General features: G+C 38.2%; 1 protein-coding gene across 4 annotated transcripts in view; it reads left to right on the top strand.

Annotated features, from left to right (window-relative positions):
* SPoCk (secretory pathway calcium atpase) overlaps window positions 1-22,295 on the top strand; it is a 461,326-nt gene that overhangs the window by 419,109 nt on the left and 19,922 nt on the right. For all 4 annotated transcript variants that reach the window (XM_090376865.1, XM_090376868.1, XM_090376866.1 and 1 more), the window contains exon 20: window positions 22,012-22,128. In XM_090376865.1, coding sequence (XP_090232991.1) covers window positions 22,012-22,128 — 117 coding nt within the window. The remainder of the gene's footprint in view (window positions 1-22,011; window positions 22,129-22,295) is intronic.

The raw sequence follows: 22,295 nt of genomic DNA on the forward strand, positions 1-22,295 counted from the left end.
TGCTATTAGTTAAGAAACACATAAAATCCAAGGAAGTGAAGCTAGTCGACATCGCTGGACAGTGCAGTGTCGAGTCAGTTGGGTGTGACATAAGCATTGGGAGATCCAAATTGAGAGTAGGAGTGTGCTCTAGGCCTAATGACTCTGATGAGTATAATAAGAAACTGTACAGGGAAATAGAGTGGGCCAGTAAATCAGAGAGTCTTATAATGGGGGATTTTAATTTCCCAGATATTGACTGGAATTTGTGGGTTGATCACTCACACACTAGCAAGACTTTTGTGGATTTATTGGATGATTGTTTTCTACATCAGCATGTTCGGGAGGCAACTAGAGGGAGTAATACTCTTGATTTGATTATCAGTAGTGATTCTTCGTGCATTAAGAATCTGCAGATAAAGGAACCACTAGGTGGCAGTGATCACAGTGTGCTGAAGTGGGAGGCCCCGAGTGCCAAGCGATTTTCTTCCTGCGAATATATAGTGATCTCCCAAAGTGTTATAGTTTCGATTCTTTTCTAGCGTCACCTGTTCTTTTGTTTACTTGAAGAGGTTCTGTACTTTAAAGGACAAAAGTAAGAACCGAGAGAGGAAATCTACCTTTCTTTTTTTCTATATATTCATTACTAACCCTTTATTTACTTCAACAACCGCTTGGTCACTGGTGGCATCGCTCCTGCCTCCACGTGGCCGGGCCGGTAATCTGGGGAATAAGACAACCCCCACGGCTAAAAGGAGCAGAAATGGAAACAAGTGACTTTCCATGCTTAGAGCCGAAGAGCTCTCAAGCAAATGACATTCATGACACTGACCATGACGTCTCTCTATCGAAGAGAATGAAGAAAGACATTGGCAGACAGGAATTACCAGCATTCCTGATAATACATTCTCTGTCAACACAACCTGTGGGCAAGCTCTCCCCCTTTATCATTCAGAGATGCCTCGAACGTGCCGCAGGTTCACCAAAAATGGTGAAACGTCTCCAATCAGGAGATTTATTAATAGAGACCACCAATCCTCGACACTCTGAACTATTATTAAGTTTGACATCTTTGAGTGGAATCCCAGTTCGAATCACACCACATAACACCCTCAATTCTTCAAAGGGAGTGATCACTGAATGGGATCTATTAAACGTTCCTGAAGATGAGATAGCCCAGGAACTTAAAGAACAAAAAGTCATTCAGGCAAAGAGGATCATGATCCGAAAAGATGGCAATTTAGTTCCTACCCGGAGTATAATATTAACTTTCAGTTCTCCAAACCTACCAGCTTCAGTCAAGGCAGGATATTTAAACTGTCACGTTCGGCCATATATTCCGAACCACCTAAGATGTTTTAAATGGCAGAAATTTGGCCATTCCCAGACAGCATGCCGTGGAGACGCAACATGTGCAAACTGTGGGTGTAAAACTCACACAAACAGAATGTAAAGCACCAACCCCAGTGTTCAGATTGCAAGGGCAGCCATCCGGCATACTCCAAAGACTGCGACCTCTGGAAGTTGGGGAAAAAGATACAAAAGTATAAAGTTGAAAATAAAGTTTCCTACCAAGAGGCAAGAAAACAAATAAGATTAAATAATCCAAAATGCACTTATGCCTCTGCTGCTTATAGTCACCAGTCAATAGCATGTCAGACAGAAGTTTCCATCCCTCCAGATACATCGATCTCAGACTGGGCTCGATCAGTCCTCTCAGTCCAAAATATATCAAAGGCAGTCGATCAATGCAGTAATACGCCACTGACAGTTCCATCCCAGAGATTTCCACATTGCCAAGCAGCGGAAAAATTAGATCCAGTTGAGGTGAAGCAATCTCACCCCTCAAGCATTGGACACTGATGATACCACCAACTCAGAAGATCTGCTTGAAATACATGCAGATGATGATATTGGAAGAAGGCAATGACTCAAGACGCCCAAATTTTTCAAGAAAAGAAAAATCAAAACACGAGAGATATAAACAAGCCTCTCACAAAAAGCAAACAGACTCCTCTTCTGCTCACAAAACCAAATAATGGAACAAATCTTACAATGGAATTGCAGAGGTTTTTGCAGCAATATTGATGATATCTATGAACTAATTAACCGTTACAATCCTGCTGCCATATGCTTGCAAGAGACAAATCTAACAACAAAAATATCTGTTTCAGTCAAAAACTATACTATCTTCAGAAAAGATCGATCTGAAACTAACAGCCCCCATGGAGGAGTAGCTATACTAGTGGAATCAGGAGTCCCCTCAAGGCACATTCCATTACAAACACCATTAGAAGCTGTTGCTACCCGTATAGTAATCAGTATCACGCTGACACTAGCCTCAATTTATCTTCCGCCGAATCAATCATGTACAATTCAGCAACTGTTAAATCTAATTTCCCAATTACCACCTCCTGTTTGTTTACTAGGAGATTTTAATGGGCATCATTCATTATGGGGATCTCTGGTCTCAGACGGACATGGCGAACTCATTGAAATGTTACTTGACCGAGAAAATTTGACACTATTGAATAATGGCTTACCGACATATATCCATTTTCCTACTGGGTCAACTAGTGCAATAGATCTCTCAATTTGCTCTCCGATCCTCTTCCCAACTATAGAGTGGGCAGTACATGACAATCCTCTAAATAGTGACCACTATCCGCTGATCTGTAGTATTCAAACCACCCATTCCAAACAAACTGAAACAAAAACAAAATGGAAATTTTCCAAAGCAAACTGGACGAAATTTACCAGTCATGTATCTTTTGATGATGACACAATAGTCTTCTGCTATTGACACTGTCACCGATCATATCACAATGCAGATACTAACAGCAGCAAAAGCCGCCATCCCACAGTCTCAAATAAGAAACCATCGGCATACCAATCACTGGTGGAATGGCGATTGTAATAAAGCGAAGAGAGAAAAAAACAAAGCATGGAACACCTTCCGCAAACATCTCACCACTGCCAACTTTATTAACTTCAAGAGACTGAGAGCCAAAGCTCGTTATATCCGGCGGAAGGCGAAAAAAGACTCGTGGATAAAATTTGCCTCCTCAATCAACAAAGATACTGATACCCGAATAATCTGGGAAAAAATAAAGAAACTAAATGGTAAATATCATAAGTTGCCTTCTATTATTAATTGGAATGGAAAGGAGGTCTCATCTGTTGATGAAATTGCCAATGCCCTAGGAACGGTGTTCTGTGAGTTGTCCGCCTCAACTGCATATCAACCCTCTTTTCAAAAAATCAAAGCTGAAGCTGAGAAAAGGAAACTAGACTTCAAAACTGCATGTCCTTTTACCTATAACCAACCACTCACAATATCTGAACTGAAAGAAGCTATATATACCTCAAGAAACAGCTCTCCTGGCCCTGATGGAATCTACAATATAATGATTCAACACCTCAATCAGAAATCACTAATTTCATTGCTAAACTTTTACAATAGAATATTCTCAGAACATATCTTCCCTACTTCCTGGAGACATTCTTATGTAATAGCCATACCTAAACCTGGAAAAGACCATTCGATTCCTAACAACTATAGACCAATTTCTCTAACCAGCTGCCTGAGTAAGACTTTGGAAAAAATGGTTCACCATCGACTCACCTGGTACCTTGAATCTGAAAACATAATCAGTAATAATCAGTTTGGCTTTCGGAAGAATAGATCTTCCCTAGACCTCATGACCAAAGCCGAATCCAACATAAGAAATGCATTCATCAGAAATCAACATCTCGTCATGATATGCCTTGATATAGAGAAGGCCTTTGATACCACGTGGCGCTACGGTATCCTAAGAGATCTCCATTCTATTCATATGAGAGGCCATTTACCATATTTTATTCAAAGCTTCCTTCAGCACAGATCTTTCCAATTGAGGTACCAGCAGGTTTTATCTCAAACGTACATTCAAGAAGAAGGAGTCCCACAAGGCTCTGTTCTTAGTGCCACTCTGTTTGCAATACGAATAAACAACATCACAAACAGCATTCCAAATACCGTTGACTCGTATCTCTATGCAGATGATCTTACCATATCCTGTCATTCCCAGAATATGAACTATATTGAGAGGCATCTACAAATATCCATTAATAACATTGAATTATGGATTGCGCAAAATGGATACAAACTGTCAAGCCACAAATCTACAGGTATACATTTCTGCGTGAAGCGAGCAATGCATCCTGAACCCGAGTTGCACTTGCCCGATCATCCACTACCAATTGTGAACAGTATTCGCCTCGTAGGGCTAATTTTTGATAAGAAGTTAAACTTCCAGGAGCACATCAAGTATCTAAGAACCACTTGCATAAAGAAAATGAATATACTCCAGGTCATCTCCGGTACATCTTGGGGCGCCGATCGTTATACCTTGCTCCACTTATATAAAACTCTAATTAGATCTCGGTTAGACTATGGAGCACCTGTTTATGACTCAGCTAGAGAGAGCACTTTGGCCCGTCTTGCACCCATCCAACATTCTTCTCTTAGGATAGCCCTAGGTGCATACAGAACATCACCAGTTCAAAGTCTTTATGTTGAGGCTCACGAACCTCCACTTAGCATACGAAGAAAGATGTTGCTGATAAACTACTCAGCTAAAATTAAAAGTCTGCCTACTCATCCGGTTTGGCCACTGTTGCATAATCCTCAATTGAAAACCCATTATACAAATAAACCTAGAACAATTCGACCTTCTGGTATCAGACTACAGAATCTAACAGAAAGCTGGAATATTCAGCTTGATAATATCATCAGAGAAAAAAAAGATCCGGATCCCCCGTAGACTAACTTCACCCTTTCTTCTGATGAATACTTTGAGCAATGGGGTAAAGGCTCTATATCAGATATTAACATCCAACAACTACATGTTGCTCACTCACAAAAGTACCCACACTTTACCAAGATCTATACTGATGGTTCGAAGTCTGACAGTCGAGTGGGTGCAGCTGCCGTCTTCCCTAATACAACTGTCTCAATTTCACTTCCAACTGAATGCAGCAGCTACACTGCTGAACTCCATGCCATTAAGCTTGCTCTGGAAAACATCTCGCTAATGTCAATAAATAAAAGTATAATATATACTGATTCACGGAGTGCTATTCTAGCTTTGAAAAGGACTTCTCCACCTAAAAATCCTTTATTAAAGTTCATAAAACATAAGCTGATGCATCTTCATGAGCATCAGAAAACTTATCTTTTCATGGATCCCTGGCCACAGTGGTATTCCAGGAAACGAATGTGCAGACAGTGCTGCTAAGTATCCTTCCATCATATCCTCAACAAATAACCTAGTCCCATATCCTGATTATAGACATAACATACGGAGAACATCTATGGAACAATGGACACTTCTGTGGAAAATGCAAACCAATAACAAGCTATTTCAAATAAAATCTGAACCACAATTATGGACTTCTAGCCTCCGGAAAAATAGAAAAGAAGAAGTAATCTTAGCCAGAACTCATATAGGTCACACTCACCTCACACATCTCTATCTGTTTACAGGAAATGATCCTCCGCAGTGTCCACACAGCTCGCAACCACTTACAGTAAAACATATACTCCTTGAATGTAACTTGTTCAGCAATGCCCGACGAATGTCTTTTAGTTTCATTTCAGATCTACAGCAACCTCTCTCTCTGAATAGCATAATAGGTAAAGAAGCAAATCTCTCTGAATTCTTTTTGTATATAAAACAAATAAAAATGTATGACCGTTTCTAACTGCCCACCGTGCAGTTATCATAAGTAACTCAATTAATTTAGGAGGTGCAATATGGCCTAAGTAGCTCTTGCGCCAGAAAACACCACAACAACAACAACTGAAGTGGGATTTACTCAAAGAGGTAACTACCATCATGGGTAAAGGGAAGGGTTATTGCTTTTGTAAAGGTGACTACGATGGTTTGAGACAATATTTAAATTCTATACAGTGGGACCAACTGTAAATTCAAAATGGGAAGCATTCAAAGAACTTATCTTGGAAGCTACTAGGCTTTACATACCAACTAAGAAATATTGTTCAAGGTTTAGGCCTAAATGGATGTCAGATGAACTAATGAGACATATGGCAGAGAAGAAAAATGCATGGGATACATATAAATTAACATGTGACACAAAAACCTATGATAGATACAAGTTGATCTGTAACCAAGTTACAAAGGAGGTTAGGCAGGCGAAGGCAGATTACGAGAAATCTTTGGCAAGAGATGCAAAGAAAAACAGCAAAGAGTTCTTTACTTATGTAAACTCTAGAAGGAAGGGGATGAATTAGATTGGTCCACTTGGTATCAATGATATCCACTTGACACAGTCCATCGATATCAAGTTGACTGTAGATGATCCTGCTCATGTAGCTAACAAACTAAATGAACATTTTGCATCGACATTCACACGTGAGGAGTTATTAGGCGAGGGGAATGCCAGTGGTGTGTTCAACTCTGGCAGTAAGCTAGATAATCTTGTAATAACTGAGAGCAAAGTGGAGGAGAAATTGTTGAAGATAAACACAAGAAAGGCACCTGGGGTGTATGGGATCTATCCAGTTATATTAAAGGAGGCTGCAAAGGAAGTAAGCAAACCCTTAGCCATAATTATGAGAGCTTCTTTGGACTCAGGGGAGGTACCCATAGACTGGAGATGTGCAAATGTGACCCCAATTCACAAAGGAGGATCAAAGGCTGACACAAGTAATTATAGACCTGTGAGTTTAACTTCTGTTCCAGGAAAATTAATGGAAACACTGGTTAAAGAAGCACTGCAGAATCATCTAGACAAAACCAGTTATAGATCGGACACAGCATGGTTTTGTTAAGGGGAAGTCTTGCCTGACCAGTTTGATTGGATACTACGATGCAGTCACAAAATAAATGGATGCAGGAAATAACTTTGATATTATATACTTGGATCTTAGAAAGGCTTTTGATACTGTTGCACATAGAAGACTGCCGCACAAATTGGAGTAGTGTGACATTGGAGGCAAATTGCTGCTATGGATAAAGGGGTGGTTGATGGGGAGAAGACAGAGAGTGGTAATCAATGGACACTGCTCATCATGGACTAATGTTATTAGTGGAGTCCCTCAGGGTTCAGTGTTGGGTCCATTATTGTTTTCTGTATTTATAAATGATATTCTATACTGCTGCAACAGGATCTGGAAAGGTTGAGCAGATGGACTGAGAGGTGGCAAATGAAGTTTAACATTGACAAATGTAAAATACTACATATGGGAAACAGCACCCCAGAGCAACGTATCAACTCTGTAGTACTACACTGACAGTAGTAGAGAATGAAAAGGACCTGGGGGTAATTGTGCAGGCAGATATGAAGTTCTTTGAGCAGTGCAGACGGGCTGCAAGAGTAGCTCATGGTGTCTTGTCAGTGATATACAGCAATTTTTCTAGCAGGGATAAGGAGATGATTATTCCCTTGTATAAGGCAATGGTCAGGCCACACCTTCAGTATTGTATACAGGTCTGGAGGCCTCATTTCAAGAAGGATGTAGAGCTGCTGGAACGAGTATAGAGAAGGGCAACAAGATTAGTGAATGGAACAAAGGGTTGCTCTTTCTAAGAAAGGCTTAAGTTTTGCAAAAGTAGAGTGTCTGGAGACTAGGCACCTGCGAGGTGATCTGATTGAGGTGTATAAAGCCTTGAATGAATTGAGCATGCTCAATGCGGATGGGATTCTTCCTCTTGCTCAGAATCATCACCTGAGAGGGCATAAATTCAAACTGAGGAAAGACTGTTATAGAATAGATGTGCGGAAGTTTGCCATTAGCTAGCGGGCGGTTGATTGGTGGAACGAACTTCCATCCCTTGTTGTGGAAGTTGATAGCCTAAATAAATTTATGACTCAGCTGGACAGGTATTTCGAACGAACGGAGAGGTGAAGTGGAAGGGTTTTTTTTTTTTTTTTTTGGCTGTTGCTGCATAAGCTTGCTTTTTTGCATCATATGCCTATGCTAATGTGGTTATAATGGAACTGGATGCAAAAAATAATTTGGATATATACTTGGATTTCTGGAAAGCTTTTGACACTGTTGCGCATGGAAGACTACTGTACAAATTAGAGCAAATTGGTATTAAGGATAAGTTGCTACAATGGATAAAAGGGTGGTTGAATGGGAGAAGACAGAGGGTGGTAATCAATAGGCACTGCTCTTCGTGGACTAATGTTATTAGTGGAGTTCTACAGGGTTTGGTGTTGGACCCACTGTTGTTTTGTATATTCATCAATGAAGGTATATCATCAATGATATACCTTCATATTGATGAAGGTATATCAGTCTTAGTGTTGAAGTTTGCAGATAATACAAAGGTTGGCAGGATTGTTAATGACAGTAATGGGAGTGTGCTACTGCAACAAGATCTAGAAGATTTTGGCAGATGGGCTGAAAAGTGGCAACTGAAGTTTATCATTGACAAATGTAAGGTACTGCATATGGGTAGAAGTAATCTCAGAGTAATATATCAACTCTGTGGTACCACACTGACAGTGGTGGAGAATGAAAAGGACTTGGGGGGTAATTGTGCAGGCAGATATGAAGTTTTCTGATATGAATCAGCATAAAGCGAACCGCGTTATAACGAGGTCCTGCTGTAGTTACAAGATATGGTAAGTCAGAGGCCATCCACCAAAATTATGAGAAAGACGACAATATTCTTGCTTCTGTTTCCAACATGTTCTGTATGCTTGGTACAAGTGTTAAGAACGAAATTTTAAATTTTGAAAATTTGCACCAAGAATAAAGTCTAATAAATTGTGCCAATAAATGTAATTATATTACATAGGGCATACAGATAATGGATGACCTTATGGTCATAGCATACAGAACATGTTGGAAACAGAAGCAAGAACATTGCCATCTTTCTCATAATTCGGTGGATGGCCACTGATAAAGGCACTGAAATAGTGAAAAACACTATTTATTTAATATAATCTAATTATATTACATAGGGCATACAGATCATGGATGATCTTATGGTACCATAGCATACAGAACATGTCGGAAACAGAAGCAAGAACATTGCCATCTTTCTCATAATTTCAGTGGATGGCCTCTGATGAAGGCACCGAAATAGTGAAAAACACTGCAATGTAATCTTATTTTGGTCGCCTTTTTATTTCTTATTTTTATTTTTAATTTCTTGCCAACTAACTATCTCTCTTTTTCATATCTTATCTCATCCTAGCATATATCCCTACATTCCTTATCCATTTAGTCGAATTCACTTCTGGTGTATACTGTAGATTCAGTAGGTTTAATAAACAAAAATCTTCTTCTTCACACTTTCTACATATGAGATACACACACACACACACACACACACTGGTGTTCAAAGAAAGTGCATCACCTCTTAAAATTGGTCTTGGCGCATTATAGCCTTAGTAGCTGATGCGCCAATAAAATCAAAACAAAACAAACAAACAAACAAACCCCTTAAAATTGTAATTGTCTAAATAATGTAAGTATATGGCAATATTTCATACAGATTGCATCAGATAAGATTGACATTCTAGGTGATGACATGATATTGCATCAGCTGTTACTTTCAGCTATATAAGCACACTCTGCAAGAGTTGCAGTTATTCTTTGCTTGTGTCAGGATGGAGAGTAAAGTGCAATTGATGCCACGAAGAAAGAGTGCTTTATTGCTTTACGTAAGGATGTTCTTTCTGTCATATTGCTTTTATAGTATCTTGTAATCAGTCAACAGTGAGTAGATTTATTTTCAAACTCAAGAATACTGGTTCTGCTGATAGAAGAAAAAAGAAACCGGATGCAAATGAGTCTCTACTCCAAAACTGAACCGCGTTTTGAAGCCCTTATGCCTTAAAAACCATAAAGCTTCTTCATCTGAGCTGAAAAGGAGAATGGAAAGAACATACAGGAGGAGTGGTAACAAGTGGAGTAACAGCCAGAAGATGCCTCTTCAAAAATGGACTTGTAGCCCGTCGTCCTAAGAAGAAGTCCCTCCTCACACGAAAAATTAAAAAGGCCTGATTAATTTGGTGTAAGGAGCATGTCAAATGGACCTGTGAGCAGTAGAAATCAGTTATTTTCTCGGATGAGAAGAAATTCAACCTGCATGGCTCTGATGGGAGACAAATGATTCACCATAGACGTGGTGAAGAATACCATCCAGACTGTATAGTGTCTACAGTGAAATTCCCTACCAGCCAAATGACATGGGAGTGCATTTCGTATTGCAGAGTAGGTCACTTGCAGTTTATAAAAGGTTCCGTAAATACCAATGGATACCAGGCTATATTGGAAGGCAAATTGCTGCCAACCATTAGAGATCATTTCAACCTGCCAAGCAACTGCATCTTTCAGGACGACTCTGCTCCTTGTCATTGGGCAAAAAGTGTAAATAGGCACTTCTGTAGTTGCCTTAGCTTCATTTCTGCGGTAGAGGTATGACAGTAATGTGTTTACATTTGTTACAGGTGAAAAAATGGTTGGAAGAACGGTCCATTACAACTGTTAGCTGGCCAGGAAACAGTCCGGACCTAAATCCTATAGAGAACTGTTGTCATTGTGTGGAGTCTGCAGTTGCCAGAAAGAAAACCAAAAACTCTTCGTGAACTTCAGGAAGCCATAATTCATGTTTGTTGTTGGAAGCCATAAGTCATGTTGATTATCTTCAGAATTGATCTTGTCAATGCCTGGACGGTGTGCTGCTGTCATCAGGGCCAGAGACGGTTCAACTAAATATTAGTTTGCACCTGGTGAACTTTTCATTTTGTTTTCCATTTAAAATGATAAAATGAGCAAATTGAGGGCTTCTGATAACATTTTAGCCATAATTGTCATGTGTTACCAAAATTGTTGTATAAAGGTTGCAAATGCTAATTTTGGAATATTTTGAGAGCACCTGTCAAACATTACTTAGCTTTGCCTTAACTATTAATAAATACTTTTGTTTATATTTCTCTTTGTGATGTGCTAGTCATTAATGTAACATACCATTGTGAAAAAGGGTTAGCAATGTGAAATTCCTAGGTGATGCACTTTCTTTGAACACCAGTGTATATATATTCACTCAAACTTGGTTATAACAAGATCACTGTACAAATTTTGGTAACTATGCAAACTTTCTTAATTGTTTGGGTAGTGAAAAAAAACTGCAATCCTTGGAATAGACAAAAATGAAAAGAAAAGGGCAACTTAGCTTTTATGACCACCTCCATTGGATTAACTTTACTGTCATTTTAAAGTAAAATCAGTTAGAAATGAACCCTTCCTTCAGAAACATGTCTACTAACAAAAGAATGTGCCTCTCAATTCGCAAAAAAAAGTTGAAATTATTTGAGTTAAAATGTGGTGCAATATTTACATACTTCAAAGTGTTGAAGTGTATAAAAAGTTTTCTTTGTCCTCTTCAACAGTATTGACATTGTGGAAGAATAAACATGTTTACATATCGGCACTGGAAAAGAACATAACCGAAAAAAAATTTTTTTTTTTTAAATTTGAAAGCGCAAGGTTACAAATGTCGATGAAGCATTTCTGTACTGATTTGCTACAGAAAGAAGTGCTGGATTTTCAATAGATGGTCCGATCATGAAGGCTCAAGCGAAAAAATTTGCTAAACAATTTGGATGCGATGATTTTCTCTCTAATATTTCTTTTGTTTTTTGAATCTGTCGTTTTATCAAGTTATTGAGAATTAAAAAAAAATAAGTAGATTTAACTCATATATATAACATATGCATATAGTGTGTGTGTGTAACAACTTTATTTATCATCAATTTGCTATATATAGAATGAATAATTTGATCAGTTCCAGGGAGTCTGTTTTGCGGATCCCCTGTAACTGGTCTACAGGCCCTAATTTGGGAAACTCTGTTCTAAGGGATTTGTCCAAATATAGCCTACCATTAATACATAAGTTCAAAATGGCATTTTGCCAGTCAAGCACTGTTGCAACAGATGACATCTATTATGAAATGATTAAACACCTCATTAAAATCAATATGATCAGTTGCTCTTCTTGTATAACAGAAACTTCCTTAGAGAGCATATGGTATCATCCTTACTTTTGCTAAGCCAGGAAGAGATACAAAAATTCCAATGAGCTATATCTCTGACTGTTTGCTTGCAAAATCATTTCAAGAAAAGATTTTTACTTCTAAATATAGTATTTGTAAGAAACTGGCCTTTTATCTCTGGGATGCATTGTACGAGGGGGGGTGATATCAAAAATTTTATACCCTTACCTAGAAATAATAGCCCTAGAAAGGTGAAACTTCACAGGAACTCTCCATGTACAGTAACACATTTCTCCCATCTAAGGATCAGTTGTTTAATGCCTTCGTCATAGAAGTCTGCACTTTTTGCCTGAAACCACAATTTTACTTCATTGATGACTTCCTGAGATGAATCAAAGTGGTGTCCGCACAATGGTTTCTTCATTTCTTGAAACAAGAAGAGGTCTGTGGTGCTAGCTCAGGAGAATAAGGTGGGTGCTGCAGTAATTCGAAGCTGCACTGGGCAACAAATTTGGTGGTGGCAATGGCTGTGTGAGCCAGTGCATTGTCTGACAGAAGATGGCCTTTGGTTAACATTTCACACCTTTTCACCTTCAAAGCATTCTGTAGTATTCTCTGGTAAGTGTGGAACCACACTTACCAGATTATCACCAGAGAACTGGTGATAATCTGTCAGGATAACCCCTTTTCTGTCCCAAAACACTGACAACATCACTTTCTTCGCAGGTGGAGTGGTCTTTGCCTTTTTGGGAGGAGGCGTGTCTTTGATTTCCAGAACATACCAGTACACCCAGCATTTGTCACTAACCGATCAAAAAAGTTCTCAACATCTGCATTACACAAATCCAACAGTTATTGAGAACATTGCTTCTGCAAAGGCATCATCAATCTTGGAACGCAACGCATCGTGCGGAGACCTTAGACATGTGCAGATGGTCATGTAAAATTCTGAATTGGCGATGAAATGAATTGTCACCCAGCACCAGCTGCCTCAATCTTTGCAACCATCTCACTGTCTGTGGATGTTGATGGTCTTCTCTTGGCTCGTCAAAGACACTTGTACAACTACAGTGGAACCCCCATTTCCACTTTTTTTACAGCATCATAGGCTGGATGGTTCTGCCCATGCACAGCTTTCATTTCTTTGTCATTTTCCAGAGCTTTTTTGCCTGCAAATGCAGGAACTTGATCACTGCTTGTCCTTTAGCATTAGCATTAGCATTAGTAGAGGCATTTGATGCAAGAAAGCAAGCTTATGCAGCATCATAAGCTTGCTTATGATGCTGACAAGGGATGGAAGTCTGTTCCACCCACCAACCACCCGCTGGCTAAAGGCAAATTTCCGCACATCTATCCTACATCTGTCTTTCCTCAATTTGAATTTATGCCCTCTCAGGTGATTATTCTGAGCAAGAGGAAGAATCCCATCAGCATTAAGCATGCTCAAACCATTCAAGGCTTTGTACACCTCTATCAGATCACCTCGCTGGTGCCTAGTTTCCAGACACTGTAATTCGCAAAACTTAAGCCTTTCTTCGTAAGAGCACCCCTTTGTCCCATTCACCAATCTAGTTGCCCTTCTCTGTACTCGTTCCAGCAGCTCTACATCCTTCTTGAAATGAGGCCTCCAGGCCTGTATACAGTACTCTAGGTGTGGCCTGACCATTGCCTTATACAAGGGAATAATCACCTCCTTATCCCTGCTAGAAAAATTCCTATATATCATTGACAATACACCATGAGCTACTCTTGCAGCCCGTCTGCACTGCTCAGAGAACTTCATATCTGCCTGCACAACCACCCCCAGGTCCCTTTCATTCTCTACCACTGTCAGTGTAGTACCACAGAGTTGATACGTTGCTCTGGGGTTGCTGTTTCCCATATGTAGTACTTTACATTTGTCAATGTTAAACTTCATTTGCCACCTCGAAGCCCATCTGCTCAACCTTTCCAAATCCTGTTGCAGCAGCATAGTGCCAGTAGTGTCCTTGACAACCCTGCCAACCTTCATATCGTCTGCAAACTTGGACATTAAGCCTGATATACCATCATCAATATCATTTATAAATACAGAAAACAATAAAGGACCCAATACTGAACCCTGAGGGACTCCACTAATAACATTAGTCCACGATGAGCAGTGTCCATTGATTACCACTCTCTGTCTTCTCCCCCTCAACCACCCCTTTATCCATAGCAGCAATTTGCCTCCAATGCCACACTGCTCCAATTTGTGCAGCAGTCTTCCATGTGCAACAGTATCAAAAGCCTTTCTAAGATCCAAGTATATAATATCAAAGTTATTCCCTGCATCCAGTTCTTTTGTGACTGCATCATAGTATCCAATCAAATTGGTCAGGCAAGACTTATCCTTAACAAAACCATGCTGTGTCCTAGCTATAACTGAAGTCTTGTCTAGATGAGCGTGCAGTGCTTCTTTCACCAGTGCCTCCATTAATTTTCCGGGAACAGAAGTTAAACTCACAGGTCTATAATTACTTGTGTCAGCCTTTGATCCCCCTTTGTGAATTGGGGTCACATTTGCACATCTCCAGTCCATGGGTACCTCCCCTGAGTCCAAGGAAGCTCTCATAATTATGGCTAAGGGTTTGCTTACCTCCTTTGCTGCCTCCTTTAATATAACTGGATAGATCCCATCCACCCCAGGTGCCTTTCTTGTGTTTATCTTCAACAATTTCTCCTCCACTTTGCTCTCAGTTATTACAAGATTCTGTAGCTTACTGCTAGAATTGAATACACCTCTGGCATTCCCCTCGCTGAATAACTCCTCATGGGTGAATGTTGATGCAAAATATTCATTTAGTTTGTTAGCTACCTGAGCAGGGTCATCAACAGTTGACCCATCGATCTCAAGTGGACCAATCTGATTCATCCCCTTCCTTCTAGAGTTTACATAAGTAAAGAACTCTTTGCTGTTTTTCTTCGCATTCCTTGCCAAGGATCTCTCGTAATCTGCCTTCGCCTGCCTAACCTCCTTTGTAACTTGGTTACAGATCAACTTGTATCTATCATAGGCGTCTGTGTCACGTGTTAATTTGTATGTATCCCATGCATTTTTCTTCTCTGCCATATGCCTCATTAGTTCATCTGACAACCATTTAGGCCTAAACCTTGAACAATATTTCTTAGTTGGTATGTAAAGCCTAGTAGCTTCCACGATAAGTTCTTTGAATGCTTCCCATTTTGAATTTGCTGTTGGCAATATCATCAGTTGATCCCACTGTATAGAATTTAAATACTGTCTCAGTCCATTGTAGTCGCCTTTACGAAAACAATACCCCTTCCCTTTACCCCTAATGGTAGTTACCTCTTTGAGTAACTCCCACTTCAGCACACTGTGATCACTGCCACCAAGCGGTTCATTTATCTGCAGATTCTTAATGCATGAAGAATCACTACTGATAATCAAATCAAGAGTATTACTCCCTCTAGTTGCCTCCAAACATGCTGATGTAGAAAACAATCATCCATTAAATCCACAAAAGCCTTGCTACTGTGTGAGTGACCAGCCCCCAAATTCCAGTCAATATCTGGGAAATTAAAATCCCCCATTATAAGACTCTCTGATTTACTGGTCCACTCTATTTCTCCGAACAGTTTCTTATTATACTCATCAGAGTCATTAGGCCTATAGCACACTCCTACTCTCAATTTTGATCTCCCAATGCTTATGTCACACCAAACTGACTCGACACTGCACTGTCCAGCGATGTCGACTGGCTTCACTTCCTTGGATTTTATGTGTTTTTTAACTAATAGCATAACCCCTCCTCCCTTCCTATCCTGTCTATCCTTTCTGTAGACATTGTACTCCCCAAATTCCAGTTCTGCATTCCTTATATCTGTGTGACACCATGTCTCTGAAATCCCCACAATATCTGCCTTTGATGTTTTGAGCAATACCTCAAATTCATCAAATTTATTTACTAAACTCCTAGCATTGGTGTACACACAAGTATACATGCACCTGTTCTTTTTCTTAGCTACCCTAACACAACCCATGTGTTTACTTGTACCCCAATGATTCCCAGCAGTCTCTGAAATATCCTGCATCTTATTTTCCAGGCTGCGGCTCATTCCAATAGAAGCAGTGCAAGAATCACTTTCACCTCTGCCAGTGGCTACTGTTAATCTATTAGTCCTTGTATCCCCCCAATCTAGCAGTTTTCCGACCCACCTAACATTGCCTCGTTAGCATCAGCAAACATTCTTGCACCCTTTCTATTTAAGTGTATCCCATCCCTGTAGAAGCAGTCTCTCCTGTTAACAAGTACAGACCAGGCTGAAAAAAATTCTACCCCTTGAGCCCTGCACAATCTTTCCAGGGCCAAATTGATTGACAGGGCTCTCATCATATACTCCCTCCTATCGTGTCTGGGCAGAATTGCAGACACTTTCAATTTCAATCCTAATTCACGGCTTTTTTTCATCGGTGACCTGTACTTGTCAAGTAATTCCGCCGGTCTCCTACTCTTAATGTCACTTAATGCCTTCCTCAGTTGTTGTTGTTTGGTTTTTAGGAGCATTAGCAACTAAAGCCATATTGCTCCAGGGATATGCGGTGGTCATTCCCCGACCTTTCCGCATCCTCCGTATTTGGTGGTCACGGGCTCGAACCCTGGTTTAATCAAGAAGCTGTGCTACACACTGCTGCTCCTCCCCACCTGGCTACAGAGGCTCCCCTTCCTCAGATTCCAAGCTCCACCAGGTGCATAATTACCTACAGGAATGATATTTCACACATTAATTATTGAATATGTAGGCAACTTAAACGGCATCTTCCTACTGATGTTTTATCTAGGTCAGGGCACGAACCTTTTGATACCCCCTTGTAGTTCCAAAGCACAGGTCCACATTGGACTACTTAATTGAGACGAGACTGGTGATAACCTGAGAATGTCTTGCAAGCACTTGGTGTCAGTGTTCTTTTTATATCGAGAAAGTGTGTGATGTGGCTTGGAGATTTTGTATTTTAAAAAATCTTTATAATCTCCTCAGTCTTATAGTTCATCTGCTGTTCTGATTTTGTTTATCCAGTAGGTCTTTATTAGTGTGTTGGATCCACTTTCTTTATCATGTTGCCGAGAGAAGAATGGTTTAAACCTCTTAGTTTAATTTTAAGTATTATGCTTTTTTGCCATCAAAGTCGATTCAGTTACAGAGAAAATTCTCTGATTGTAAATAGTACCTTCTATGTTAATGAATTTAGTATATTTCCCCAGTCATGCAGCATGAGGGTCACTGAGGGACAATTGCAACAAGTTGTCTGTCAGAGTCCTGAGCAGTAAATAGTTTTATCACAAGTAGAATCTTGAACCTGCACCTGAACCGAGTCTTGTACAAAATGTTTTTCCAACCAATAATACTACACAATTTTGATAAGAAGTTGACCTTTCTTCAACAGATTTGTCAACTGTTGTGAGTTAAGTGTACTGCCATTCTCCTCTACAGACTATAATCAAGTAATAAAAAGGAGTTTCATATTACTTGGCTGTAATTTAACTAAATTAATTAAAACTGTAGCAGTCTAGTGTGCATAGAAGTGATAAATTCCTATGCACACTAGACTGCTACACATAGGACATTCTCACATTCTTTTCTGCAAAGAGCTAATGACTCTCCTGGTAGATGACTTTCATCAACCGGTGAAATACCACCACTTTGCTTATTGGAGGCTTGAAGTGGTGAAACCCATGTTTAGTCTCTAGAACAAAGTTTCCGGCATCCCCCTCCGCCCATACTTCTCCTTCAACCCATGCACGGTACTAAGTACTATAGGTTTTGATACCTTTCATGTTTGGGGTTTTCACAAAAAAAAAAAAAAAAAACATGCAAGTACTCGGACACCATTTTAACTATTAGATGTGTTTTTATTGAATGTATAAATTTCATTAATGGATGGTATTTATCTTTTGCTGCATTGAATCACCTGACTTGAGCCTGATATACTGACTCAGATTATTTGATAGAGGCAGTGCCTTATATTTTTAAATTTTTACAGATTATAAATACATATTGATGTGTATAAATCAGCCTTTTAGTATTTATGTAGTACATACTTTTTTCTATTTTTATTTTTGACAATTTGTAGGTTGCCTAACACATGGTTTACCATAGTCAAGTATATGTATGCACTTTAAGTGATTATAAGTTAAGCCTGCGTAACTACTAAATATGGTTCTTTTTCTTGTAATCTCTCTGTCTTGTGACTGACCAGATCATGTGGTTGGCCTGGAGTATAAATAAAAAAAAAATATATATATATATATAGTTGTAACCATGTATCTGCTGATTCAGTTACACGCGGTTAACCATGGGAAAAAAATTAAAAAGTACTACTCACGTGTGCAACATGATGCTTCCCTTTATTTTTTACAATGTTGCATATGATTTGGTCACCAACATTATAATAAGAGGTGTAACAGATGCACCGTTTTCAAACTTTTGAATAATTTCAAGTTTTTGTTTAAATTGAAAACACAACTCTTGCATTTGCCCATCGTTTTTGCGATTTCTAAACTAAAATAAAATAAAAAAATAGTTACTATAAAAAATTCCGACATCACTGACATAAATAACAAAACAAAATTTGTCCTTTTGCAATGTGACAGAACACAACAATCAATGCGATGCACTAAATCGAACTAAACATTTGGTCTCTTTTTTCTTTTTCTTTTGAGAGGTAGGTTGTGAAGACAGCAGGGGTTGCAAGATAATAGGTACGCTAATCTCCCAATGATGACTTATAACGCCGATTCTTGTCGCTTAATTAAGACTTGCAAAATATCTGTTTATACCTATTCTAGTTATTACTTGAATTTTATAATTTCTGGTTGATTTTTTTTTGTTTTTTTTTTTTTTTTTTTTTTTTTTGTTTTGGAGTGTCCCGGTTAATCCAATCCCGATAAATCGAGAGTCTGCTGTACTTTATTATTACCGTATTTAATGTTGGTAATGTCTTACAGTGTGTTTAATTTATCAATTAAACTTTATTATGCTTATGTACAAGAAAATCACATTATATATGGGGACAGCAGGTGTTCGCTTATATCTGCGGTTTCAGCCATCTATGGTAGGTCTTGGAACGTATCCCCCACGAATATGGGGGAGTCTTACTGTGTATATATATTTGAATAACGTTTAAAATAGTTGGAAACTGAATCTTTCATAATAAAAATAAAACGGTACAGCAAACATCAGAGGCAGGAAAAAGCATATTCCTCTACATGATGCTAGAAATATAACCATACAAATAAATTAGAATGGAGTTAAAAATAAAAATACTGACAAAAGTAATCTTAACCAGTTTATATAGATGAAAAATGAACTATGGATGGCAGTACAGGTGCAGCGTTAGCATTTCGCCCACTACTGTCATGTGATATACATATATTTGAATAACGTTTAAAATAGTTGGAAACTGAATCTTTCATAATAAAAATAAAAATCATCTCCGTAGCCGAGTGGGCAGGAGCGGGAGTGCAGTAGCACACGCTCTTTGAGTAGACCAGGGTTCAAGCCCCTGACTGCTGAATACGGTCGATCTGCCAACCCGCACTGGACCAGCGTGGCAGATTATGGTCCATTTCCCTCAGCATGAATTGTTGAGGAGGCTTCCATCCTGCAGTGGGTTGATAATGGCTGCACTTTACTTTACTTACTTTTACATAAACTGGTTAAGATTACTTTTGTCAGTAGTGTGGCTTTGCACTGGAGTACTCGTATCTGTTCTATTTTTAATTTTCACTGCATCAGGACCACCGCTGTTCCTCTGCATTGGCGGTTCGATCTGGGGATCAGGTGGGGGACTGATCTTTCAGTCGACTTGCCTTTGCGGCAATTTGTGTAGCAATCGAAATGCAGCGATTCCCTGACCATTATTGGCCTTGTGGTCCTCTGTCGAGATGGGGCGTTAATGGTCAGTCTGTTTTTGGTTTATTTTTGTTTTATTTTATTGTAGTGGTCTAGATCACAGTTGGTGATATTTCACATAAATTTGGACCTGATGCCCGTCAGAGGGGGGTGCTGTTAAATTTCTATTTTAATTGGCTTTCAAAATTTAATGAATTATTATTTATTATTCTTATAATTAGATGTATATAATTCTAAATTATCTTAGAGATTTTCTGTTGCAGTATTTTTACTCTTGTTACCCCTCTTTTCCCTCCCTGGTTGGTTTGATTTTTAAGTTTAATTTTGACTATTTTCACTCTTGTCTTGCCATACTGCTGGCATTATTTTATTTTTTATTTGTAACTCTCATTCTAATTTATTTGTATGGTTTTATATATATATATATATATACACACTTTATTATTTGACTTGGCACAATATGGTCATTGCACCATTACAAATCAAGTCAAACTGCAGGAAATAGAAAATTTCTTAGACCTTCATTTTTTTTGAATCCATGCCAAGTCAGGTTAAGACATTATCTGGTCCTAGGTGACCTGACATATTAGTAGAGGTGTATAGATTTTTCTAACTATAGAAAAAATTCTTTTATACATGGAAAAATCTGTGTATAAGAGAATTTTGTCCAGAATTTATTCATTCAAAATTTTTAGAGAGCATGTTATTTTAAGATGGTATACAAAACCAGAATGAATTAAGATTAATCATGATATGAAGGTTGATTAAAAAACCAAATGGTCGTTCACCTCAACAATTTACATACAATATAATTTTTGAAAAGGTGCAATGTGGCCCTGGTAGCCCTTTTGCCATTAAACCTCTATTCCGCCATCATCCACCATGAAATGTTATTAAATATTGTAGTGTTGTTTGAGAACTCTAATATTGCTATAATGGCTAAAAATATTAGTTTATTAACAAGTGAAACTACTAAGTTAAACATACATTTTATAGATATGGTTATTATTCAGTTAATTAATACGAGATTGCCTTTCTATATGTTCACCTTTTCATATTTTATTTATTGTATTTAATCTGCTTAATTTGTTACCTCAAATGCAAAAATAATCAGTTTAAAGAATGTAGAATTATAATGCATAATAACTGGCATTGTATGTCTGGTAACATTATACGTACTTTCATAATATTAATCACTTACACTAAACACTAAAATGAGCATGGAACTGTTTATATAGTTTGACTGCTGCATATTATGGTACTAGTGAGCTTCTACCTAATAAGAGGAAACAGCTGAGAAAGAATGAAGGGAAATGTTTGAATTTTTTTTTTTTTAATATTATTTGCTTTTTGACAACATCAAAAAGCAAAGGAGTGTATCCTTCTTCACTCTTGTCAAAGTGAAGAAGGATACCCAATAAAATCTTGCAACTCAGCAGTATAGTATAGTTTTACTCTTTCAAAGAAGATGTAATGATCAAATTAAGAATTAAAGAATTTACATTAACAGACAATTAGATAAAGAATTCAGTGTGAAATTGAGATAAAGTCCAAAAAAGTTCAAGATAAAACATTTCAGGTAATTAAAATGAAACAGCTCTTCAGACTCTCTCTCTCTCACACAAACACACATGTGCGCACGCACGCACACACACACACAATCATTAAATTAGCATAGTTTTAACATCATTCACCTTGTTTTCTAATAACAAATATTTTATGTGGATTGAATTGTCTTCTGAGTTTGGATTTTTTTTTTTTAACTAATTGCTGCAAATCCTTTTTTTTAATGCATGTCATAAGTATTACTCCACTCACCTTATTATACAGATGAATAAACCAATGTTTAAACTAGTCTCTAGGTTGTTTAAGATCTTATGAGTAGTTTCACTCATTGGGGCAGTCACCTCCAGTCAATAATAATCAAAAGAATCAGTAGATTTTGTGGAATATATATATAAAATAAATAAATATATGTTTATTTATTTATAATATTTATTTTTGCACTTCTATAACTAGTTATAGAAGTGGTTTGCAAAATTTGTCTCTGCAGTCATTCTTTCTGACTGAATAAGTTCCTTCCCAGTCTTTCTTCTTACTAAAACTGTTTTCATTTACCAGGAGCATAGCAGCGTTATCCTTAGTTGCTGTATCAACTTTTATGCACATTCCTAATCCTTTAAATGCAATGCAAATCCTTTGGATCAATATTATAATGGATGGACCCCCTGCCCAGAGGTTAGTGAATCATGTAATAATATTATTGAAAATTTTTACTTATCTGAATAAAATTATACTTTACATATTTACCTGGTTTTCTCTGTGACATTAATGTTAACATAGTTTAATTTTATAACTAAGGTTGTTGAAATACAGTTTTAATAATTATACCAGATTAGGCTTAT

The sequence above is a fragment of the Mastigoproctus giganteus genome, chromosome 7 (assembly GCF_048544385.1).
Source record: "Mastigoproctus giganteus isolate SK-2022 chromosome 7, ASM4854438v1, whole genome shotgun sequence".
In the NCBI taxonomy this organism is placed as follows: Eukaryota; Metazoa; Arthropoda; class Arachnida; order Uropygi; family Thelyphonidae; genus Mastigoproctus; species Mastigoproctus giganteus.